At 43.5% G+C, this 25,650-nt stretch overlaps 1 protein-coding gene across 1 annotated transcript; it reads right to left on the bottom strand.

Moving 5' to 3' along the window:
- Nucleotides 1–746: 746 nt before the first annotated feature.
- LOC121556796 (zinc finger and BTB domain-containing protein 16-A-like) lies at nt 747–24,333 on the bottom strand. Its single transcript, XM_045211371.1, has 7 exons — nt 24,323–24,333; nt 21,965–23,236; nt 15,944–16,044; nt 12,921–13,007; nt 4,531–4,701; nt 2,955–3,122; nt 747–2,739 (listed from the first exon to the last, which is right to left on the bottom strand). The coding sequence occupies exons 1-7, from the start codon at nt 24,331–24,333 to the stop codon at nt 2,510–2,512; spliced, it is 2,040 nt and encodes a 679-aa protein (XP_045067306.1). The 3' UTR covers nt 747–2,509.
- Between the last annotated feature and the right edge of the window lie 1,317 nt (nt 24,334–25,650).

Below are 25,650 nucleotides of genomic sequence, written 5' to 3'. Positions count from 1 at the left end.
TATAATGCATGTGTATATGTACACTGAACAAAAATATAAACGCAACATGTAAAGTTTCATCAGCTGAAATAAAAGATCCCAGAAATGTTGCATACGCACAAAAAGCGTATTTCTCTCAAATTTTGCACACAAATTTGTTTACATCCCTGTTATTTACACATTTCTCATTTGCCAAGATAATCCATCCACCTGACAGGTGTGACCTATCAAGAAGCTGATTAAACAGCATGATCATTACACAGGTGCACCTTGGGCTAGGGACAATAAAAGGCCACTCTAAAATGTGCAGTTTTGTCACACAACACAATGCAGATGTCTCAAGTTTTGAGGGAGCATGCAATTAGCATGCTGACTGCAGGAATGTCCACCAGAGCTGTTGCCAGAGAAATGGATGTTAATTTCTCTACCATAAGCCGCCTCCAACATCGTTTTAGAGAATTTGGCAGTACGTCCAACCGGCCTCACAACCGCAGACCACGTGTAACCACACCAGCCCAGGACCTCCACATCTGGCTTCTTCACCTGCGTGATCGTCTGAGACCAGCCACCCGGACAGCTGATGAAACTGAGGAGGATTTCTGTCTGTAATAAAGCCCTTCAATGGGGAAAAACGTTTGATTGGCTGGGCCTGGCTCCCAAGTAGGTGGGCCTATGCCCTCCCAGGCCCACCCATGGCTGCGCCCCTGCCCAGTCATGTGAAATCCATAGATTAGGGCCTAATGAATTCATTTCAATTGACAGATTTTCTTATATGAACTGTAACTCAGTAAAATCATTGAAATTGTTGCATGTTGCATTTATATTTTTGTTCAGTATATAATAGATAGTAGTACAATGAAGATGAGTTGGTACTTTTAATTGTTTTCATGGCACTGAGTGTTGGCTGTTTGTTCTAGAAGACCATAGTGTTAGATAGACCCATATTTGCCCAACGTCTAGCTTTATAAAGATTATTAACAATACCACTATGTATTCTGTGTTTTCTGTAAATGTATTCCCATTCGATAAATTCACAATCCAAATGTTACTTTGACATGACAGAACATTTTGAAAGAAAATCTCACTCGTAAACTTTGCTTTGAGGCATGAGGTACCTGGGGCATAATACCATAATCATTAGAAGTATCTTGTTTCAAATGACAATGTTTAGACAATAGGGTCTTCTATGGCATAGCAGTGAAAATATGTTCTTCACTAACAATAAAGAAACACCATGGAACAACAACGATCAATACAACATACATGTACTTTATACATGTATTCAGCACATCTATTCTCCATTTATAAAAGAGGCACAGGGAGGGCTCTTACTCAAATCATACTCCAGAGACTTACAAAACACACAAGAAAATATGTTTCTTAAATCAAAACAAATGTAAACAAATTGCAAATCACTCTAATACAAAAATACAACATCTTTAAATCAGAGAAGCCCTCATTTGGCTCTCTTCTAGAAATAAGATACAATTACATTTTGTACATTTACAGAAACAGACATTACAACTGACGATAACCTGCTTTTAGTGATTTAACTTTACAGAATCATCTTTTCACATTTAGTAAAAAAGACAACACTTTTATTCACATTTTCTTTCTTTTCATCACTTAGAGAAAAATCGAATTATGTGATTTAACAGACTGCTATATTTCTACTGATAAGAAATTCTACACATAAAAGTCACTTTGAAGACTTTCAAATCTTTTTTTTCCACCCAACAGGCAACCGTACGAATCAATTCCATGAATTAATTCTCAGAAGATTTAAAACCGCTTGACCAATATAAAAGGCCATTTGAAGTTAAAGCTACAGATGATGGATGAAAACAGGATGAGAAACAGCAGTTCTAAGATGTGCTATTGCCTCTGAGCAAAAGTTGAAGATTGAAGAGGTAGCGCTTATTCTAATAACAAAATAAACGACCTTGAGGTTGGGTCAAAATAACCAACCTATTTCGTAAACAAAATCGATGCATGACATAAATAGCAAAACCTGTTACACCTTAATGCTTGTCAATCAGCATGAGCAGAAATAATAACTGACAGGTAGGGGAAATCATATGCGTAATATGCGCACTGAAAAATAAGACGCAAATTAAATAAAGCACATGGAGGCCATTCAAGTAAAACATGCAGAAAACAAACAACACACCAAAAAATCTATAACAGGAAATAATAAGAGAGGAAATGTTTGTTTATCTCAATCAATCTACGTAGTATAGTACTGCAATTCCACCAGAGAAGTTCGGTTCTACATCTCACAATCACAGTCACAGCAGATAGAACTCAATATCCTTTCTAGTGCAACACTTTCACTGCTGTGGTAACCTGACCAGTAGTCTTTCAGCCTTCAACACATATGCAGGTTTAATGTAATGACAGATCATTGCGGCAATTCGTGATAAAACCAATCAAACCACAGAAATGAGAAACATACTTTTCTTTAGAGGAAACAATAAGATGAAAAACCTGCCCACACATAGGATAGTGTGTCTTAGTGTCTAAGTCCTGCTCAGACGTAGCATACGTACAGGTAGGTCTTCTCTATCCCCCAGTCCGGGGGCACATCCTCGGGTCTGTGGCTCTTCATGTGTTTCTGCATGGCTGCCAGGCTGGGGCAGAAGTCCTGGCAGATGGTACACTGGTAGGGCGACGCTCCGTTGTGGGTACGCAGGTGCTTGATCATGGCAGAGTAGTCCCTGGATCGCTGGTGACAGATCTTGCACTCAAATGGCTTCTCACCTATAGGAATACAACAGCATACTTGTGAAACCTTTCCTTGACTATATGCTAAAACCAGTGGTACTGGCACACATTGGTTTGACCTATGTGTATGCTGTCATGAACACAAAACAATCTGACATGTGAGTGTGTTGTTATTATGACCATGCACTGTTCTGATTTGTGGTCTGATTTGATTGTGTCTGTGTTATTACGACCAGACACTGCTCTCTAACCTGTGTGTACGCGGTAGTGGGTCTCCAGCTGGTGCTTGAGGCTGAACCTTTTACCACAGCCGTTACACTCGTAAGGCTTCTCTCCTGTGTGGATACGTTTGTGTCCCCTCAACATGCCATCGTCCCGGAAACAGCTCCCACAGAACTCACACTCAAACGGGTGGTCACCTGGAGACACAGGTTAGACACAGGTTGGGTAAAGGTTGGATACACGTCATTACAGGTGTCATAATGCTAAACAGTATCTAACAGTTCAGGTAGGCCTCCGCTATTCAGCAAACAAATGGTATCAAAGGGTTACTTTATCGTGAGTACTACTTGCATATGATAAATGTAAAGTTGTACAGGTCAATAAAAACAGAACATTTTTGCATATCAGGCTAAAAAAAAGAATGTGCTTTCAGATATATATAATAATAATAATAATAATAATAATAATAATAATATAATATACTGTATACAATAATGTTATGACATGTGAGGACACTCCATCCGGCTGCCTGCTAACAGCTAATAGAAGTCCTCCAGACAGGTGGTGCTCTCCATAGTTGATCCATTTCTCTCTGAGGCTGTGGCTTTGAGTCATCTGCAATGACCTATGTGTCTCATTAGCTCAGTGTCCACAGCAACAGCCAAGTGGGAGAATACACTGCACTGTTCATTATAGCCTGATGCTTCACAAAGCCCCCCATGCTACAAGACACATGACATTTACACATGATACTACCAAGATGACTGTGATATAAACAAGATACACAACGATGGGCAAACTCCGCTTCACATCAATTATGTTTTTGTTCAATATAGACGTGGATCAGAAGAAGGGGTCTCTCTCTCTCTCTCTCTCTCTCTCTCTCTCTCTCTCTCTCTCTCTCTCTCTCTCTCTCTCTCTCTCTCTCTCTCGCCCTCTCCCTCTCGCCCTCGCCCTCTCCCTCTCCCTCTCCCTCTCCCTCTCCCTCTCCCTCTCCCTCTCCCTCTCCCTCTCCCTCTCCCTCTCCCTCTCTCCCCCCCTTAGGGCACCACTGACTAACTCTCAGAGAAAAACACAGATATTTGCTGTTCTTTAGATATTTATTTAGGTTTGCTCTGTCATTTGGGGAGAACTGCAGTAGAACTGACAGACATGAATCGCGTGTCTAAGAACCTAAAAACTGTGTCTAAGAACCTACAAAATAAACTGGATGATAAAATAGCCTCAAACGTAACACTGGCTATATCGGAGCATTACTGTCTACAGGAAAGTGAATCATTGCGGAGTTTATTAACGTTAAGAGAATGTAGACATGATCAAATAAGTGAAACTGACTGTAATTGAAAAACTCTGGTCTTATGCTATTTCAGTCTGGTGCCAAGAGAGAAGTAGTAGTTCAAGGTATTTAAGGATTAAAGGTTTGAGGTTTATGGGAATTGATCTCATTGCAGCTTTGGATTGTGTGTTATTGTAGGCAATGATGTTGACAGATATGACAGTGATGATGATGATTACGATGATGATGATTATGATGGTGATGAAAACATTGATGATGATGATGATGATGATGACGAAGATGACAATGGACACAGATGCAGTCCTTACCTGTGTGTGAGCGCAGGTGGCGTTTGAGGGTGGTGTGGCTGGGGAAGAGGTGGTCACAGTGGCTGCAGACGTAGCTGTGCATCCCTGCATGAACCTCCATGTGCTGCTGCAGAGCCTTCTGGGTCTGGAACCGCTTGGCACACAGCAGACAGAACACTGCCATGTCTGTCCCTGGAGACCACACAGAGACACAGACACAGTTATTTCAGGACCAAACATACACTCAGTGGGGAAACTGGGTCACTCAACTCTGAGCCTGAGACTCTCTGAGTGTTCTGAGGAGAATGCTTCTTTCAAAGAGCAAAGTGTTTCTACCTAAACTAACCCCCCTGACAGGCGTGAAATACATTCAGTTTGACTTTATACACTTTTCTGATTGACGTTGACTTGGAAGTCATTGTCTTTTAGAGATAAAAAAAAAAAAATAATACACAGGATGCTAGAACTGTCAATCACATAATCAATGCCTTCTCCTTATGGGATGATAAAATAGGAATTATTCTCCTCAATCCCCATCAAGCCTGTGCTCCAGCAGCCTCTGGAGTCCTCTGTGTCTGTTCACAGAGAGAGGCTGATAGCAGCTCCACCCTGAACGATGCCTACACTATGAGCTATGTGCTGAATGTTAAGTAGCGATATCAAGCCATTAAAGGCAGGACTGCAGGAAAAACACAATCCTTTTAATCCCGTGTGTGACCTGGCATCACTTTGGGGCTGCTCTCCTGTTGCGCTGAGAGTGGAGCAGAATACAGATAGGGAAACACAGGCTAGTTTTACTCACACAGGATCTGTGAAGAACCACCATTAAATACTCACACACAATATACAGGGTTCTCACTTTTTCTTAACACTATTCAAATGACCCCTTTGCTTATCCTTCTCATGAAAATTCAAATGTGAGGTAGGACTGAATCATCAGTTCATCGGGTAATCAATTCCACTGATAATAATGTATGAGTCCTGCAGAGAGGTGGTCCATGTTAGGTTATGAGGTCGTTATTTCCGTGTCTGCTCGGTTTAGGATAATTTACAAAGCAGGTCCCATTGCTCACGACTCGGATTCAATCAGACATCTCCAGCGGTGGATCATTAGCAAACAGAAGGCTATGCAAGCGTTTCATTGGAATTCAAGTGGGGTTGCTGAGTTGCATTTAACATTCAGTCTGATGAGGTCCACTAAATCAAATCATTTGTTACTGTTATTGAAGTGCCTTGAGGCAACTGGCAATTAAATTGGAATTAGTGCATTGCAGGGAAAGAGAAACAGCACACACATACTAAGACAGGAGATTTTCAGACAGTGTTTGGAGTTCAATCAAGTTAACAGACAAGGATATTTATAGTCAATAATTCATTTAATTTCAGCAATAAATCATATTATCTCTCTATTGTTGACCTTTTCCTGCAATCCACATGACAAAATTTCTCCAAAATCGTCCTTTTATTTTAGTCATGATGATTCATAGATACACTTCACTTACTGAACCACTACATAACCTACTCTGAGTGAGTCAGTCAGTATCTTAGTGCCTCACATTACATGTGGTCCTCTTCACAAACGACTGGGAATACACAACATGAAAGGCTTAGCTTACATTAGGCCTAATTTATAGGATGAATTGTGTCACTAATATTCAGAATATTTCTAAGACTACATGCATCTGTGTTGTTTTTCTTTTCTCTCTTGTTATTAGATATTGATCATAGGACTTGATTTAATTAAAGTAGAGCTTGCTGTGATTTGCCCTAAACGGCACTAAGAGAATTTAGCATTATTTCTACTCATTAACAAAGAAGAGAGAAGATGAGAGATGTTCTCCACTCCACACCATGCAGCAGAAAGAGAGCCTACTGGAATGCACTGCACCTGTTCACTAGCTTTATTCCAGTGGCCATCTATCGTCACAATAGAAACACAATGTGGTTCGGACCCCTCAATGGCCAGGTCCATTAGTCATAGGCTCCTCATGCAACTCCTACTCTTCCAGCCTTTGTGTAGTAGCCTAATGATCAGGGCTTTTCTCACCCACGGATCACAATGTTTTACCGATGGACAAAAGATATTCCCTGTACCGCCCCCAACCCTGACTAGACAGGAAAGTTTCTCTGTTATGTCTCACTGTCCAGCTGACTATCTACTTTCTTTCGTTTCTGATTATTTCTAAAGAAGCAGAGCTACCCCTTGACTGGAATGCACCAAAAGTCTAGGCTAAATAGAGATGTATTCTAAAAAGCAAAAAGACCTTTAGGAACTACTGAAACCATTCTGTGCTGCTTGACCTGTGGTACTACATGAACAATCATCGATCAATCTCAATGCAGCCAGCAGGAGGAGTGCTCTTTACTCTTCTACTCCTTCTAGCCTCCAACATGCTGTAGGGGGCCTCAAATGATACAGTACAATTAGTTACTTCTGTATAATGAAATGTTTTCCTCAGTACATTTTCTCACTCAGTATCAACATTTTGACATGAGCTGTCATTCCTCAATTCTTCTTATTCCTTCATTCTTAAAATGTCCATTTAATGACCATTCCCATAAGTCTGTGTTCTGCCTATTTTGAGAACTAAACCATTAAACAGTCTGGATTCATTCTTGTTCTGCTCGTCATTTCCTGCTTCTAGACACTCAGATGCTCAGTCAATACCCCCGCATCCCACTGCCATGAAAAGAATGTGAAACTGTCAAAACAAAAGCTCTCACTTAATAACGATCTCAGTCCCACATCCACAGTGACAACACCTTGAATAATACACTAGTTACCAGTAACAACTCAACTTCATTGAAAGAAAATAGTCCCTTAAATAAAAGCAGTAGATAAAAGTGACAGAGACAGAGGTGCAGCACATACAGTATGCATATATATATATATATACATTAGTTTGATGACTACCTGCACCAGTGCACCCTGTTAACTTTCACACAAAAACACTTGCTTTCACAGCAGCTTTTTCCAGAAAGCTTTGCTCCTTAGTGCAGAGCAGCCCTTCTGTGAGAAAACACGATCTCCAGTAGGCATGCCACTGCCCCCACTGCCCCCTGCTTTCTCACCCTTAACCAGACAAAGGGAATGGGATTTGGTGTTCTGACCTCTTGACCCTAGGTCCTCAGTGCGGTAAACACCATGTAATCAATGGTATTCCTCAAAGGCTGGATGGCTGACTGAGCATTGTGCCTCTCTATTGAGTCACACAGGGGAGGGGCCTTGCAGACATTCCACAGAGAAAGATTATTTAACTTCAGTTTAGTTTCTCTCAGTAAACTTTAGACAGTGTACCCAGAGCTAAACTCATTCCAGAGTTCATTCATTCTATGTTCCAATCTGAAAAAAAGGAGCCAGGAGAATTTCTAGCCAGGAGAAGGGAAGAGAAGATCAGCCTGGTAGTTTAATTAAACGTCAACCATTTATCAGATCAGTCATCAGATCAGAACATGACATGGGAGCATTTAACAGCCAATCAATAGTCCAACTAAGGCAGGGAACACAGAGGAAGTGGCTTAACAGACAAAAACATGTCTCTAGGCAACCAGATTGGATCATGGCCCTCCTTGGGGTGAAGTATTCAAACTAATCCCTCCATTCACAAATAAGCAAAGCCTGTTCCTTTTCTAAAGACTAACAAAAGTTTTCCCACCCTGAGAATCCCACAGTAACCCCACTGCAAATTGAACAAGAGATTGCATTATGTTTATACAGATCTCTGCAACATTCTCTATCTTTAGGTTTAGTTCACCACAGATCTCCATCTAATCTCATTGGTCTGTGTTAACAGCACGTTTCTGTGCAGGTCTCACCATAACTACACTACAAAGCAACCATGGACTGCTCCTTTAAACCAGTATACAAAATAAGATATGAATGGTTTTAGAGCTGTTTAGCTCAACCTACACAGTGGCTCTGGGAAATATTGAGCCATGAAATCAAAGAGTCTAAACTAATTTTCTTAAGATCGGTGAAAGAGTTGAAAGTACTATGCCACACTCTTCAAAGAGCTTGCTTGCTTATTGAAGTCAGATTCACTGAAAGGAGCTATAACTGATTGCTGATTGGCTCAACATGAAGGTGCTATGAGTAAAACTACTAATATGCTCACCTCAGCATTTATCACTCACTAGCTGCTCCTGTGACCCAGTTACACATATACACTATGTACATTACATCAAGCAATGAGCATCAGACCAGCAGGGGGAAAACCTAGTGCCTTCCCTATGAGCTCAAGATGTAGAAAATAATGTTGAAAATATGTATTTTTGGTTAAAAATACATTGAAAAGACGTTGAACAGACATCAGAAAGATGTCTTTCAACCAATTTTGGTCACTGGGTTCAGACTAGGCCTACAGACAGACAGTAACCATACAGGACCTCAGATGACCCCAGGCAGGCCAGCCACTGATCAGCAGACCGCTAATCTACCAGAGTGAGGAACAAACAGCTCAATAATTAACGCATCAAGAGATACGTTGCTCGTGTTTAACCACCATTCCATCTTCCATGGCCTGTTTCATTGAGGTCACCCGCTGTCTCCAATCTGTAGTTTGGATTCAAACATTTTTTGCACATTTTCCAAATAGCATTCATCATACATAAAGACAGAGTAGAGGCCTGCAGGGCCTGAATGAGTGGAGTAGCACTAGGCAGTGTGTACTGTGTACACAACCCAAAATAGCTAGAGGCCAGCAAAATAGACTAGGGGGTAAGTAGAGTACAGTATGACTCAGTACTTGAAGATCTGTACCAATGATTAGCTATTTATAAGTGGAATAGGGGGTATACATTTCAACCGATTGCATATTAATTATTGTGAATGCAGCTTGCACAATAATTATTGCTCAATTAAATTAGGTCTATTTCATTATGCACTTAGGCAGTATTGAATGTACAATAAAGTGTGATGGAGTACGATGTGTTCTCTGTATAATAGGGGTTATGTGTACTGTAGACATTCAGCAGAGGAAGTGTTAATGTGTAGGATAAGGGCAGCTGTTTGTAAGAACACACAAAGACAGCACTCTCAGGCTCTTCTCCTGCAGACGAGATGGCAGAATGGTTAGCCACTATCTTCTGCACCATGTCCAGTCCATTTCTACGCTCTATGATTTGCTCAAATTCCTGGGTTTTTCCAAAACTGCTCAAACAAGATGATACCACAGAGAACCTAGTTAACATGGTCTGATGAAATAAAGTCATTGTTGGCTGAGAGGTTTTGAGACGGTTCCATTTTTTTATTTTGGGCACTCACAAGTAGGTTAGAGGCAGAGCGGATGGAGATCGTGACAGAGGGGGCTGTGGCGGGGACTGAGTAAACAGCAGCACATGATGTTGTTTTCCTGGGAGTCCTTGCATCCAATGCCACCAACCCTCCCAACCAACGCCCTCAGGAACTCCCCCCTAACCAGCCCCTTCCACACGGTCCCACCCCCTTCCCATAACGCCAACCCATGGCCACTCACCTCTGACATTCACATTGCCAAAACACACTCTCACTCACTGGAAATAAGCTAGGCTCTGCAGTGCAGTCCCTGTAGTGTGATCAATATGAGAGCCAACAAGGTCTTTGTTAAGTAGGGGTGTTTTCCTTCTTGAGGAGGCTGGATCAGTAAACGAAAGGGCTACAGCTGCTAAGGTCTGACCTGTGATAATGTGCCAAGAGGAAACCTGTTTGGCTTACTGGCCTACTGTCACATGGCGATATACAAAGCCATGGTAACAAGATTCATTCAGCCAGTGATCTCAAAGGTTATAAACCTAAGATGTGTTGAAAGTATAATCAAAAGAGGACCATAGCGCTCTCCCAAAAGTTTGGTTGGTGCGTTAAACCCGTGAATCCTTCTTCAGTGTGAAGAAGGCAAATAAGCCTAAATGTCTGTGTATGCTATCCTGATGCAGTAAGAAGAATATACAGTGCATTCGGAAACTATTCACACCCCTTGACTTTTTCCACATTTTGTTATGCTACAGCCTTATTCTGAAATTGATGAAATAGTTTTTTTTTAAACACAATACCCCATTATGACAAAGCAAAACGTATTTTCTTGTAATTTTTGCAAATTTATTAAAAATAAAAAACGGAAATATCACATTTACATAAGTATTCAGACCCTTTACTCAGTACTTTGTTGAAGTACCTTTGGCAGCAATTACAGCCTTGAGTCTTCTTGGGTATGACGCAACAAGCTTGGCACACCTGTATTTGGGGAGTTTCTCCCATTCTTCTCTGCAGATCCTCTCAAGCTCTGTCAGGTTGGATGGGGAGCATTGCTGCACAGCTATTTTCAGGTCTCTCCAGAGATGTTTGATCGGGTTCAAGTCCGGGCTCTGGCTGGGCCACTCAAGGACATTCAGAGACTTGTCCCGAAGCCACTCCTGCGTTGTCTTGGCTGTGTGCTTAGGGTTGTTGTCCTGTTGGAAGGTGAACCTTCGCCCCAGTCTGAGGTCCTGAGTGCTTTGGAGAAGGTTTTCATCAAGGATTTCTCTGTACTTTGCGCCGTTCATCTTTCTCTCGATCCTGACTAGTTTCCCAGACCCTGCCGCTGAAAAAGTTCCCCACAGCATGATGCTGCCACTACCATGCTTCACCGTAGGGATGGTGCCAGGTTTCCTCCATATGTGACGCTTGGCATTCCCCATCCAACCTGACAGAGCTTGAGAGGATCTGCAGAGAAGAATGGGAGAAACTCCCCAAATACAGGTGTAGCGTCATACCCAAGAAGACTCAAGGCTGTAATCGCTGCAAAAAGGTGCTTCAACAAAGTACTGAGTAAAGGGTCTGAATACTTATGTAAATGTGACATTTCCTTCTTTTCTTTTTTTTACATTTGCAAAAATTTCTAAAAACCTGTTTTTGCTTTGTCATTATGGGGCATTATGTGTAGATTGATGAGGAAAAAAACGATTTAATCAATTTTAGAATAAGGCTGTAACATAACAATATGTGGAAAAAATCAAGGGTCTGAATACTTTCAGAATGAACTGTATATATTTAAAAAATAAAATAAATAAAGCTTTATGCAACATCTTTTTGAGTGCAGAAGACCATCACACTTTTTTGCTTGTGTTGAAAGTATAAAAACATTTGAAGGTTTATACTGTACAGTGAATGTATATTCTAAAAGAGAATGTGTACAGTAGCTGAATTCCCTAGAACCACCAAACAGCTCCAAAAAATCATACTATTCCGGTCAGAGCACAGCCTGAGTACAATGTACAGCCTGAGTACAATGTAGCAGTAAGAGGGTCATGTGTCACACTAGACCAAGCTGAGATCATGACAAAATGAGTGAGTAATGCCCTCTTGTACCCTGCACTAGATACGCTGCCAAGCCAAAAACTGAGCCCTGGATGGATGTTTACAACCTGAGGGAGAGGAGGTAGAAACTTTGGGCATCGTTAACACCCCTCCCTGTCTCCAGGCATTAACTATTCATACTGTGTGTGGCACCTGGAGTTACAGTTACATGCCAACACTTCGGAGCGGGTTATCAGCTTTCTCTGACAGTAGCAGCAAAGGTGTGGATTCAGACACTCAGCGTGGATCGACTGTAGGGTTTGATTAAGATGATTAAAAATAGAGTTTAATTTAGATACTGTAATGACTGGGATTCAGGCACGGGGAGAGGGTCTGAATGTTTGGAAGGATGACAAATACACGCAGCTTTGATTTCAACTTCATTTGTATAACTTCAATACGAGATACTCAGTCAGCTGATTAGACGAGCGTCTAGCTAATTAGAACCATTGGGTTTCAGAATAGTTCCCAAGCACTGATGTCCATTATCTTCTGAGCTGGAGAGGATAAATACTCAGAGTCTATCACCATGAGATCATTCCCAAACAAAATGTGTTGATCCAAGTTGTTGACGTGAGTTGGAGCAATAGAGTAAATACCCTCTCGGCTCCTCACGCACATAGCCTAGATGCATGGCATATCTATGACAATGTCATGTACTTGCAGTGTGGCCTAGGCTTGCCTGGTGTGTCAGGCTTGCCAGCACAGTGGTAAATAGGCATGCACCCACATGGGATGCCAGGAGATATTAGTGGGTGATATCTGAGAGGGCCTTCCCGTCCTCGCTAGCCACTGATAAATTATGGAGCAACATGACAGGGACAGTTTAACCCTGCCAGCACAATGACAAGGATGTTAATCCCCATAGACATAGATTTATGAAACGTTTTTTGAATAAGCTGCAAGAGAGTATGTTACATATGCGGACCTCAAACAGTGTCCTGTCAATTGTAGCCTCCTTGTTTAAGGGCAATGAATGAGTGTCTGTGAGTCATTGGGTACTTGTACGTTTTCAACCGTGAGCTATGTTTGTCTGTGGGCCTTACCTGTGTGTGTGTGTGTGTGTGTGTGTGTGTGTGTGTGTGTGTGTGTCAGACAGTACCTGTGTGTGTCTGTCTGTGGGCCTCCAGAGCGTCTTCAGCAGAGAATGTAGCTCCACATTGATCACACACCAGGGCCTCAGCTCCAGCTGCAGGGGGAAACCACAGTCATGTGTCATCATCAAACACTCAACATATTGTGTATATTATTTTGTGAGATGTAAACATTCAAGTATACAGTATGAGAAAACGATCAGCAACTCTGAATCTCAGATGGCTATAAAAGCTGCACTTTTATTTCCGAATCAAACCACATTTCTTATAGGTGAGAAAGTTGTTGGATTAAAATCCATATCAAACCTTGAGCCAATGCAACGCTCTATTTAAAAGTCCCTAAGTACCCATCCTCTTCTGTGAACATTTTTGGTTGTTTACAGTTACACAAGGAGTCACACACAGTACAAAAGAACAGAACCCAGTGGAAAAAACACAACTCTGGCCAAACAAAGGCACCAGACAGTGTTCCGTGGCTTCTCTCTTTCACAGTGAGGAGCTGAGCTGAAGAGTAGTATTTACCCTGTTATCATGCTCTGAACAGTGTGCAGCCTGTCTGCCTGAGTTGCCACAAAAGGACTGGGTGTTCTGTGCACAGCAGACGCTCTGCTCTGAGCCCGCGGCACATGCCTTTATCAGAAACAGTCCAGAGAAAACACTCCCTACTCTTCTCCGTCAGTAACACACAGCACCCTGCTCACCTTTAGAATGCCCTTGTCTTTTCCTATGAAGAGATCAGAGAAGACAAGGGCACTAACACCACTCAGCTATAGGAGATGCCAGTTGCTCTGACAAATGGTGATTCTGCACACACATGTGGGTGTGGGCAAATACATGCATACTCACACACACACACACACACACACACACACACACACACACACACACACACACACATGGATGTGGGCTGGCTCTCGGTGAGATGTAAATCGGTTTCAGATCCATACTGGCCCAGGGCTCATTCACTGATCTATTTTCTGCTCAGCTGGCTTTAAATGAAGTTAAAATGACTCATTAAAACGCCCACAAGCTTTGGAAACTGGGAGCGCTACAGCCTAAATGTAGTTCTCTTTCAACTCTCCCCACCTCCCTGTACAGCTGCACCACTAGTCCCAATGCTGTAGCTAGATACAACCACCTCATCCACAGATTTCACCTCATTTCAGATCCTTTAACATTTTTGTGAAAACAAAACATTTCAGCATACTATGTAGCCTTTACCTAGATGTATTGTGATGTACTGCAGGGCTGTCCTTGGCTGAGATAAGTATTTTAAGGACGGTAAATTCTATGTTGTGTGCTGTGTTATGTTCTGTGACAGTGTGTCCAGTTTGTTATGTTCTGTGACAGTGTGTCTAATGTGTTATGTTCTGTGACAGTATGTCCAGTTTGTTATGTTCTGTGACAGTGTGTCCAGTTTGTTATGTTCTGTGACAGTGTGTCCAATGTGTTATGTTCTGTGACAGTGTGTCCAGTTTGTTATGTTCTGTGACAGTGTGTCCAGTTTGTTATGTTCTGTGACAGTGTGTCCAGTGTGTTATGTTCTGTGACAGTGTGTCCAGTTTGTTATGTTCTGTGACAGTGTGTCCAGTGTGTTATGTTCTGTGACAGTGTGTCCAGTGTGTTATGTTCTGTGACAGTGTGTCCAGTGTGTTATGTTCTGTGACAGTGTGTCCAGTTTGTTATGTTCTGTGACAGTGTGTCCAGTGTGTTATGTTGTGCTGTTGGGAGATTGTGTGTGATTAGGGAGGAAGAGAACATAGTGCATTGTCTTGTGCAGTCAAAGGCATGGAGTGTGTTCTCATCCATAAACCATCAAACTGTCTCCAGACGCAGCTGCAATAGTCCTCCATCAAAACACTTTGTCTGGCATACCAAAATACGAACCAGCATCGAGCTGAATACCAAATCAGCCCATTAGAGCTGTGGAGCACTGGCTCCTTAGCAACCAACAGAGGATCTAAAGGCTGCTATGGGCTATACAGCAACACACAATGAAATAAGATCAAACTCTCTTTTTTTGTGCAATACAGAGGCTATATATTTGGTGTGTGAATACAAATCAGATGAAAGAAAGTTTCAGAAATATATTTTGTAATGAAAGATCAAAGTATCTAAATGATGTCTAACAGGCCTATATTACACACACTATAGCCCGTATGTCTCATCAGGTCATACCGATGCAGACAGGATGAGTAAAGATAGTAGCCACTAGCAGAATGTGTCTAGACCTGATGCAGCTATTGTGTTCCGATCACAGAGTTCCGAACATTGAATTCCAAACTCATCATTGCGTCTACACCTGGATTTAAAATGTGTCTACTGTGACGAGGTCAGGTAGTTTATGAACACAGTTTGGAAAAAGGGAACCTCTCATCTGTCAGCCGTCTGTCATCTCCTAACACTTTTACAGAGATCAGAGGAGAGGAAAGCCAGGGAGATATAGCAGCCTTGTGTCTATTCTTCCTAACATCAGAGTGGGGTTTCTGTTTATATTTTATTTTCATTTTTAGGCCCTCTCTCCGCCTACTCCACTCCCCTTCTCCTGCTCTATTTTGGATAAAGTGGCTGGGAGAGCAGTCAGGTCTGATTAAGTCGGCGTTTGGGTACAGTGTGTTCCTGGACACACATCTGCGAGCGAGCCATCACACACGCTTCGGAACACTGGCAGAACACCCAGGCCTGCCGGCAGCTGATGATGTCATCACTCAGAGGGACAGAGCTGGCGAGGAGCCAGACAGACTCTCCAAAAACACACATAAACACACACACACACACAGATACAACAGAGAGAAGACAAAGAGAAGACAGAGACCCTGAAGAACTGACACATGCAGAGACAGTCACAGACAGGAGACAGACAGGAAGAGGAAGCCTCTTTCCTAGGGATCCTTTAACACATATCTCATGTTCCTCACTCAACTAATATACGTGTGACATAATGAACAGGTGCATGTGAAAACAGTACATCCTTATTATGTGTATTGTAAATGGAATGGACTCTATTATTGTCATCATATGGCAGTGTTACCTGAATGAGAGAGCATGTGCATCCTGAGCCGTACACTGTCCATGAAGCGTTTGCCACAGAACTCACAGCCGTGTCCCTTCTCTCCTCCACTGTGCAACTTCCTGTGAGGACAGAGAAGAAAGGACTGGGATGAACCAATGACTGAGGTCTCAAAAATAGCAGACATTGGGCTCTAAAATGTTTTGGTGCCTTTTTCTGAAGGGTTTTCAAAAGGTAGAGGTATCATTGTCCTTGTAGAGAAAAGCATGTTTCATTCCATCATGAAAGCAACCCTCTCTGTGTACTGCTGCATCATTAGAGTAGAGCGGTCTCTAAGAGTCGTGAGTCACACAGTATCACACTGTACCAATGCAAAAGGAGAACAGACAATAGAAATATCAGGGATCATTTTAGAAAGCACAATACAAATAAACGTGCTGATACCCACGTACACATACAGACACAGACACAAACACAAACACATACAGACACAAACACCCACGTAAACATACAGACACAGACACAAACACAAACACCCACGTACACATACAGACACAGACACAAACACCCACGTACACAGACAGACACAAACACCCATGTACACATACAGACAGACACAAACACCCACGTACACATACAGACACAGACACAAACATTAAACACCCACATACACACACAGACACAGACACAAACACCACACGTACACACACAGACACAAACACAAACACCCACGTACACATACAGAAACAGACAGACACAAACACCCACGTACACATACAGACACAAACACCCATGTACACATACAGACACAGAAACAAATACCCACGTACACATACAGACACAGACACAAACACAAACAACCACGTACACATACAGACACAGACACAAATACACAAACACAAACACCCACATACACATACAGACACAAACACTCACGTACACATATAGACACAAACACAAACACCCACGTACACATACAGACACAAACACTCACGTACACATATAGACACAAACAAAAACACCCATGTTCACATACAGACACAGACACAAACACAAACACCCACATACACATACAGACACAGACACAAACACCCACGTACACATACAGACACAAACACAAACACCCACGTACACATTCAGACACAAACACAAACACCCACATACACATACAGACACAGACACAAACACAAACACCCAAGTACACATATAGACACAGAAACAAACACCCACGTACACATACAGACAGAGACACAAACACAAACACCCACGTACACATACAGACACAGACACAAATACACAAACAAACACCCACATACACATACAGACACAGACACAAACACAAACACCCACGTACACATACAGACACAGACACAAATACACAAACACAAATACTCACATACACATACAGACACAGACACAAACACAAACACCCACGTACACATACAGACACAGACACAAACACAAACACAAATACCCATGTACACATACAGACACAGACACAGACACAAACACAACCACCCATGTACACATACAAACACAGACACAAACACAAACACCCACGTACACATACAGACTCAGACACAGACACAGACACAAACACCCACGTACACATACAGACACAAACACCCACGTACACATACAGACACAGACACAAACACAAACACAAATACCCATGTACACATACAGACACAGACACAGACACAAACACAACCACCCATGTACACATACAAACACAGACACAAACACAAACACTCACGTACACATACAGACACAGCCACAAACACCCACATACACATACAGACAAAGACACAAACACCCACATACACATACAGACACAGAAACAAACACCCACGTACACATACAGACACAGACACAAACACAAACACCCATGTACACATACAGACACAGACACAAACACAAACACCCACGTACACATACAGATACAAACAATCACATACACATACAGACACAGACACAAACACCCACGTACACATTCAGACACAAACACTCACATACACATACAGACACAGACACAAACACCCACGTACACATTCAGACACAGACACAAACACAAACACCGACGTACACATACAGACACAAACAAAAACACCCACGTACACATACAGACACAGACACAAACACCCACATACACATACAGACACAGAAACAAACACCCACGTACACATACAGATACAAACACCCACGTACACATACAGACACAGACACAAACACCCACGTACACATACAGACACAGACACAAACACCCATGTACACATACAGACACAGCCACAAACACCCACATACACATACAGACAAAGACACAAACACCCACATACACATACAGACACAGAAACAAACACCCACGTACACATACAGACACAGACACAAACACAAACACCCATGTACACATACAGACACAGACACAAACACAAACACCCACGTACACATACAGATACAAACAATCACATACACATACAGACACAGACACAAACACCCACGTACACATTCAGACACAAACACTCACATACACATACAGACACAGACACAAACACCCACGTACACATTCAGACACAGACACAAACACAAACACCGACGTACACATACAGACACAAACAAAAACACCCACGTACACATACAGACACAGACACAAACACCCACATACACATACAGACACAGAAACAAACACCCACGTACACATACAGATACAAACACCCACGTACACATACAGACACAGACACAAACACAAACACCCACGTACACATACAGACACAGACACAAACACCCATGTACACATACAGACACAGACACAAACACAAACACCCATGTACACATACAGACACAGACACAAACATAAACACCCACATACACATACAGACACAAACACAAACACCCACGTACACATTCAGACACAAACACTCACATACACATACACATACATACACAAACACCCACGTACACATTCAGACACAAACATTCACATACACATACAGACACAGACACAAACACCCACGTACACATTCAGACACAAATACAAACACTGACGTACACATACAGACACAAACACAAACACCCACGTACACATACAGACACAGACACAAATACCCACATACACATACAGACACAGAAACAAACACCCACGTACACATACAGACACAAACACAAACACCCATGTACACATACAGACACAGACACAAACACAAACACCCACGTACACATTCAGACACAAACACAAACACTGACGTACACATACAGACACAAACACAAACACCCATGTACACATACAGACACAGACACAAACACCCACATACACATACAGACACAGAAACAAACACCCACGTACACATACAGACACAAACACCCACGTACACATACAGACACAGACACAAACACAAACACCCATGTACACATACAGACACAGACACAAACACAAACACCCATGTACACATACAGACACAGACACAAACATAAACACCCACATACACATACAGACACAAACACAAACACAAACACCCACGTACACATTCAGACACAAACACCCACATACACATACAGACACAAACACAAACACCCACGTACACATTCAGACACAATCACTCACATACACATACAGACACAAACACAAACACCCACGTACACATTCAGACACAAACACTCACATACACATACAGACACAAACACAAACACCCACGCACACATTCAGACACAATCACTCACATACACATACAGACACAAACACAAACACCCACGCACACACATGCAAATCCAGACAGCCAATCCTCTCGTACAAAATGAAAAAACTGACTCGCCGCTCTACCTGCAGCAAACCCCATCATATCATATCACACGTCCAGCCATGCCAGGCATCATCTGCACTGTTATCCTAATACTCCCCTCTGCAGCACAATGGCCAGACAGCAGTCCTCTAGACAGTTATAAACAAACCACAGTCAAAGAACAGGTGATCTAATATATAGTACCAATAAAATATTATGTCAACAAAACTCTCTTCAATTAAATCAAGAACACCCGCTACATCAAAATACAATAGAAAACGAGGATTTTTAACAGAAAACTAGAGAACAGATCCACTATAAACCAAAGACACCTCATACAATTCCTAGCTTTCTCCTTTAGATAATTCACTTAATCAAAGCTTGAAGTTAAAGTTCTGAAAAAGTGTGCTATGCCCTAACAAACTTCTCTCTCCCTGTTCTCTCCACTCAGAAATGTCAATGTGACTGAGGTGGATGATGCTCAGTGACCTGTCTCCTGACATGGACTAGCTTCATTACAACATCAGCAGTCACCAGAAGGACTGACTCCTCCAACCTTCAAACCTCTGCCTATCTCCATGACTGAACATTGGCTAGCTAACACCCTGCTGAGTGTTCTGTGTCACCAGGCTCTTTCAAACACTGGAATGGCACAGGCCTGAAATGTCAGCCATCTGCGTGGGAGGAGAAAGGGTAGAGGTTGGTGTTCTGATACTGATGATGGCTTGGTTGATTTGATTTAGTTATGGGACCTGTGGACATGTCTGTAGCTTTTGTAATGTGACTCAAGAGTTTACATTAATCTTACAAAAGTCATAGGAGACCCCCCCCCCCTTCTTTAAACCCACCAACCTCTTTAAACCCACCAACCTCTTTAAACCAACCAACCTCTAGTTTAAACCCACCAACCTCTTTAAACCTACCAACCTCTAGTCTAAACCCATCAACCTGTAGTCTAAACCCACCAACCTCTTTAAACCTACCAACCTCTAGTCTAAACCCATCAACCTGTAGTCTAAACCCACCAACCTCTTTAAACCTACCAACCTCTTTAAACCAACCAACATCTAGTTTAAACCCACTAACCTCTATAAACCCACCAACCTCTAGTTTAAACCCAACAACCTCTTTAAACCCACCAACCTCTTTAAACCCACCAACCTCTTTAAACTCACAAACTTCTAGTCTAAACCCACCAACATCTAGTTTAAACCCACCAATCTCTTTAAACCCACCAACCTCTTTAAACCCACCAACCTCTTTAACCCATCAACCTCTAGTCTAAATCCACCAACCTCTTTAAACCCACCAACCTCTAGTCCAAACCCACCAACCTCTTTAAACCCACCAAGTCATGAGGCAGCAGTTAAACCATCTAATAAAAAATAATCATACAGAATTGTGAAATGTTTTGCAACTTTGTAAGCAGCTTCATTATGCCACACCATGTCTGCTAAGCGGCTAACAAAGACCTATTTCATACCTCTTATGAAGTCCCTCTATTCAGGAATAAGAGCAGGTGTCTTTTTAAACAAATTAAAAGATTTCATATTGTTGCTCCAGGCTCTTTCCTTTGAAGTCTTTTAATGTGTTAAAAGTTAATGAAGACAAAAAAAAATAGCCAACCTTTAAATTAGAAGTTGTGCACTACAATCTATCTCTTCCTTCACACCCTAACAAAACAATTAACCATTTAGCATGAAGACTCCAGACTCACCACACACACATACACACTCCACATCCCTGTCTGTCTCTCACAGACCTCCTAGTGCAGGGTTCTTCAATTCCGGTCCTGGAGGGCCGAAACACTTCTGTTTTTTATTTCTACCTGGTAGTTAATTGCACTCACCTGGTGTCCCAGGTCTGAATTAGCCCCTGATTAGAAGGAGAGGATGAAAAACAGAGGTGTTTCGGCCCTCCAGGACCGGAATTGAAGAACCCTGTCCTAGTGTATAGCGAACCGACAGAACACTTTGTGGGTGAAGGAGTGACATAATTGAATTGCAATTTACTTTGAATAACAGCATTTACTAAATGATCACAGCATTATAATAATTTTACATTTACATTTACATCTTTGGCAGACAATAATCTGCATTCTGCAAAAATAAATGCTGTTTCACTCATTCCACATTCAACTACATTTACCTGCTGGCACTCTCTAACAAAATACCTCCTTCAATCATACCTAGAGATCCATAATGCGTAAAGACGCCCTACAGATATAACAGTGAGTGGTGTATGCAGCCAGCTGTACTCTGTACTCTACCTGTGTTGCTCCATGTCCTCTCTGTCGTGAAGCTGGAGACCACAGTCCCCACTGCTCTGAGTCTGACTCTGGCCCTCCCGCCTCATCCCTGCTGCAAACTGGCCCAGCCTGCTGAGGATCTCCCTGTGGAGCAGGCCCTGGGGCAGCAGCCCCCCATAGGCCCTCAGGTCCAGGGACATGGCCAGGGAAGGGGCCACCGACATGGTCATAGGCAGCCCCCCCTCCCCTATGTGGTTGGAGGGCATGGAGGAGTAGAGGGAGGCCAGGTGTTTCTCAGCCAGCCCAGGGAAACTGTCCAGAGGAGAGTTGTTCCCCACTATGCCCCCCTCCTCTTGGCCCGAGTGCTGCTCTCTAGCAGAGGTGATGACACTGCCTCTTTGGGGGGTCCCCGGGCCCTCATCTCTGGGCTGGTCCGACTCACAGCCCCCCTCCCCTCCGCTGGAGGACCGGCCCTCGTAGCCATTGGCTTCATCCACCTGCATGTTATTGTCCTCTGTCTTTATCCTCTTAGCCAGAGGCAGGGAGGGGTCCTGGGCTCCATTGAGGCTGTACTGCAGTAGAGACTGACCTTGGCCCTCCAGACTAACCCCTCCATCTTGTGTGTGGCTGGCTACAGGGAGCCCCATAGGTAGTCCCCCTGGCCCAGAGGGACTCCTGTCAGTCATGTGGTACAGTGCCAGGTGGTGCAGGGCAGTGGGGTTGATACCACCCTCCTGCATGGAATGCTTCTTGGAGATTAGCATGTTCCTCCAGTGCCTTGCCCTGCCATGTTCGCTCTCTCCAGACACGTGATTCCTCCCACTCAGACTCAGGTGGTCCTGCTTCTCCTCTGACTGGATGGTCTCCAGGACCTTGAGGCACTGCTCCTCCAGGTACTCTATCTCCAGGATCTCAGCGGCGTACAGCAGGTCATCCAGGTCCTCGGCCGTGGCCTGCAGGGAGGCTGTGTAGGCGTAGTCCAGGATCTGCTGGAAGGTCTTAGGGGAGAGGAAGTCGAGAGCGTAGCGCAGGCTGCTGCGGTGGAATAAGATCTCAAACATCTTGCTGGTGCAGGCCAGGACGGTGCGGTGGGCCGGGAACTCCTGGCCGTCCACCGTGATGATGACGTCACACAGCGTTCCTGACAGACGCATATGATTGGCCCTCTGCAGGAGCGTGGCGGGAAGGGTGGGGTTGTGGAGCTGGAGAACACCCATGTTAGTCAGATGATCCGTACGGCCTCGGACCCTCTCTGAGCCCACGCATGAGGTGTGTTCTATCCCACCTGCTTTCCTTCAGTGTGTTTATAAGTCTAGAGGGAGATAGAGGAGAAACAACATTAAATATTAAATCTCAGATCATGGTAATGAAGAATGGTCTGGTTGATTGCCATGGTTTTTTGTAAAAACATTAGAATTATGTCAATAACTTGCATGTTCAACAATTGTAGAGGGAAAGGTAATAATACTTTAGCATTGGCTGACCAAATGTCAGGGACTGGGCTGAAATGTCGATATTGTATAGTAATGTCACTATAAGGAAATACACTGGAAGCAAAAACTGGAATTATAGGCTCCCCAAATCCAGCAGTGCCCCATGAGGTCTGTTTGAGGCTGGTTACATATGTCTATATCCAGTGGCGGTTTTACACGGAGGCCGGGGGAGGCCCGTGCCTCCCTGGAAATGTCCCTGGCCACCCCTGTGGCCCCCCCGTGCTGACCAAATAAAAAATTATGAATGTATAACTATTTTACACGCGAGCGCCAAAAGCGGAACTAATGCAACGCTCTACACGGCAACGTTCTACACGGGTAAATTAGAGTGGCGCACCCAAAAACTGTATCCTGCCATCTGCGAACGCGAACGCAGTTTCTCCACACTGAAACTGATAAAAACCTTCCTGCGGTCCACCACTAATCAAATCAAATCAAATTTTATTGGTCACATGCGCCGAATACAACAGGTGCAGACATTACAGTGAAATGCTTACTTACAGCCCTTAACCAACAGTGCATTTATTTTAAACAAAAAAGTAAGAATAAACCACAACAACAAAAAGTGTTGAGAAAAAAAGAGCAAAGTAAAAATAAAGTGACAGTAGGGAGGCTATATACAATAGAATAAAGTGACAGTAGGGGAGGCTATATATACAGGGGGTACCCAGTATAGTCAATGTGCGCGGGGCACCGGCTAGTTGAGGTAATATGTACATGTTGGGTAGAGTTAAAGTGACTATGCATAAATACTTAACAGAGTAGCAGCAGTAAAAGGGATGGGGTGGGGGGCAGTGCAAATAGTCGGGTAGCCATGATTAGCTGTTCAGGAGTCTTATGGCCTTGGGGTAGAAGCTGTTGAGAAGTCTTTTGGACCTAGACTTACACTCCGGGCATCTTGCCGTTGCGGTAGCAGAGAGAACAGTCTATGACTAGGGTGACTGGAGTCTTTGACAATTTTGAGGGCCTTCCTCTGACACCGCCTGGTATAGAGGTCCTGGATGGCAGGGAGCTTTGCCCAGTGAGGTAGTCGCACTACCCTCTCTAGAGCTCAGAGGCCAAGCAGTTGCCATACCAGGCGGTGATGCAACCAGTCAGGATGCTCTCGATGGTGCAGCTGTAGAATTTTTGAGGATCTGAGGACCCATGCCAAATCTTTTTAGTCTCCTGAGGGGGATAGGCTTTGTCGTGCCCTCTTCCACGACTGTCTTGGTGTGTTTGGACCATGATAGTTCGTTGGTGATGTGGACACCAAGGAACTGGAAGCTTTCAACCTGTTCCACTACAGCCCCGGCCGATGAGAATGGGGGCGTGCTCAGTCCTCTTTTTTTTCCTGTAGTCCACAATCATCTCCTTTGTCTTGGTCACGTTGAGGGAGAGGTTGTTGTCCTGGCACCACACGGCCAGATCTCTGACCTCCTCCCTATAGGCTGTCTCATCGTTGTCGGTGATCAGGCCTACCACTGTTGTGTCGTGGCAAACTTAATGATGGTGTTGGAGTCGGTGCCTGGCCATGCAGTCATGGGTGAACAGAGAGTACAGAGGGGACTGAGCACGCACCCTGAGGGCCCTTGTGTGAGGATCAGTGTGGCAGATTTGCTGCCACTACCCACCACCTGGGGCCCGTCAGAAGTCCAGGATCCAGTTGCGAGGGAGGTGTTTAGTCCCCAGGATCCTTAGCTTAGTGATGAGCTTTGAGGGCACTATGGTGTTGAATGCTGAGCTGTAGTCAATGAATAGCATTCTCACGTAGGTGTTCCTCTTGTCCAGGTGGGAAAGGGCGGTGTGAGTGCGATAGAGATTGCATCATCTGTGGATCTGTTGGGGCGGTATGCAAATTGGAGTGGGTCTAGGGTTTCTGGGATTATGCTGTTGATGTGAGCCATGACCAGTCTTTCAAAGCACTTCATGGCTACAGACGTCAGTGCCACGGGTCGGTAGTCATTTAGGCAGGTTATCTTAGAGTTCTTGGGCACGGGGACTATGGTGGTCTGCTTGAAACATGTTGGTATTACAGACTCAGTCAGGGACATGTTGAAAATGTCAGTGAAGACACTTGCCAGTTGGTCAGCACATGCTCGGAGTAACACGCCTGGTAATCCGTCTGGCCCTGCGGCCTTGTGAATGTTGACCTGACTAGTGATGAGAGACTCAGTGATCTTGGTGTCCTGAGCATAGAGTCCAGAAGGGCCAAGGCTCTGGATCTTGATGTAT

The sequence above is a fragment of the Coregonus clupeaformis genome, chromosome 5, assembly GCF_020615455.1.
Source record: "Coregonus clupeaformis isolate EN_2021a chromosome 5, ASM2061545v1, whole genome shotgun sequence".
NCBI classification, from domain to species: Eukaryota; Metazoa; Chordata; class Actinopteri; order Salmoniformes; family Salmonidae; genus Coregonus; species Coregonus clupeaformis.
Note: the sequence above shows the minus strand (reverse complement) of the source record. Positions and strands in the feature narration are given on the sequence as shown.

What these genes read in the sequence shown, in the direction of transcription:
- LOC121556796 (XM_045211371.1), bottom strand. An exon ending in GCACATGCTCTCTCATTCAG is followed by an intron (nt 13,008 to 15,943) that starts GTAACACTGCCA and finishes TTCCCCCTGCAG; the next exon opens with CTGGAGCTGAGGCCCTGGTG. An exon ending in CCACTACCGCGTACACACAG is followed by an intron (nt 2,740 to 2,954) that starts GTTAGAGAGCAG and finishes GTATTCCTATAG; the next exon opens with GTGAGAAGCCATTTGAGTGC.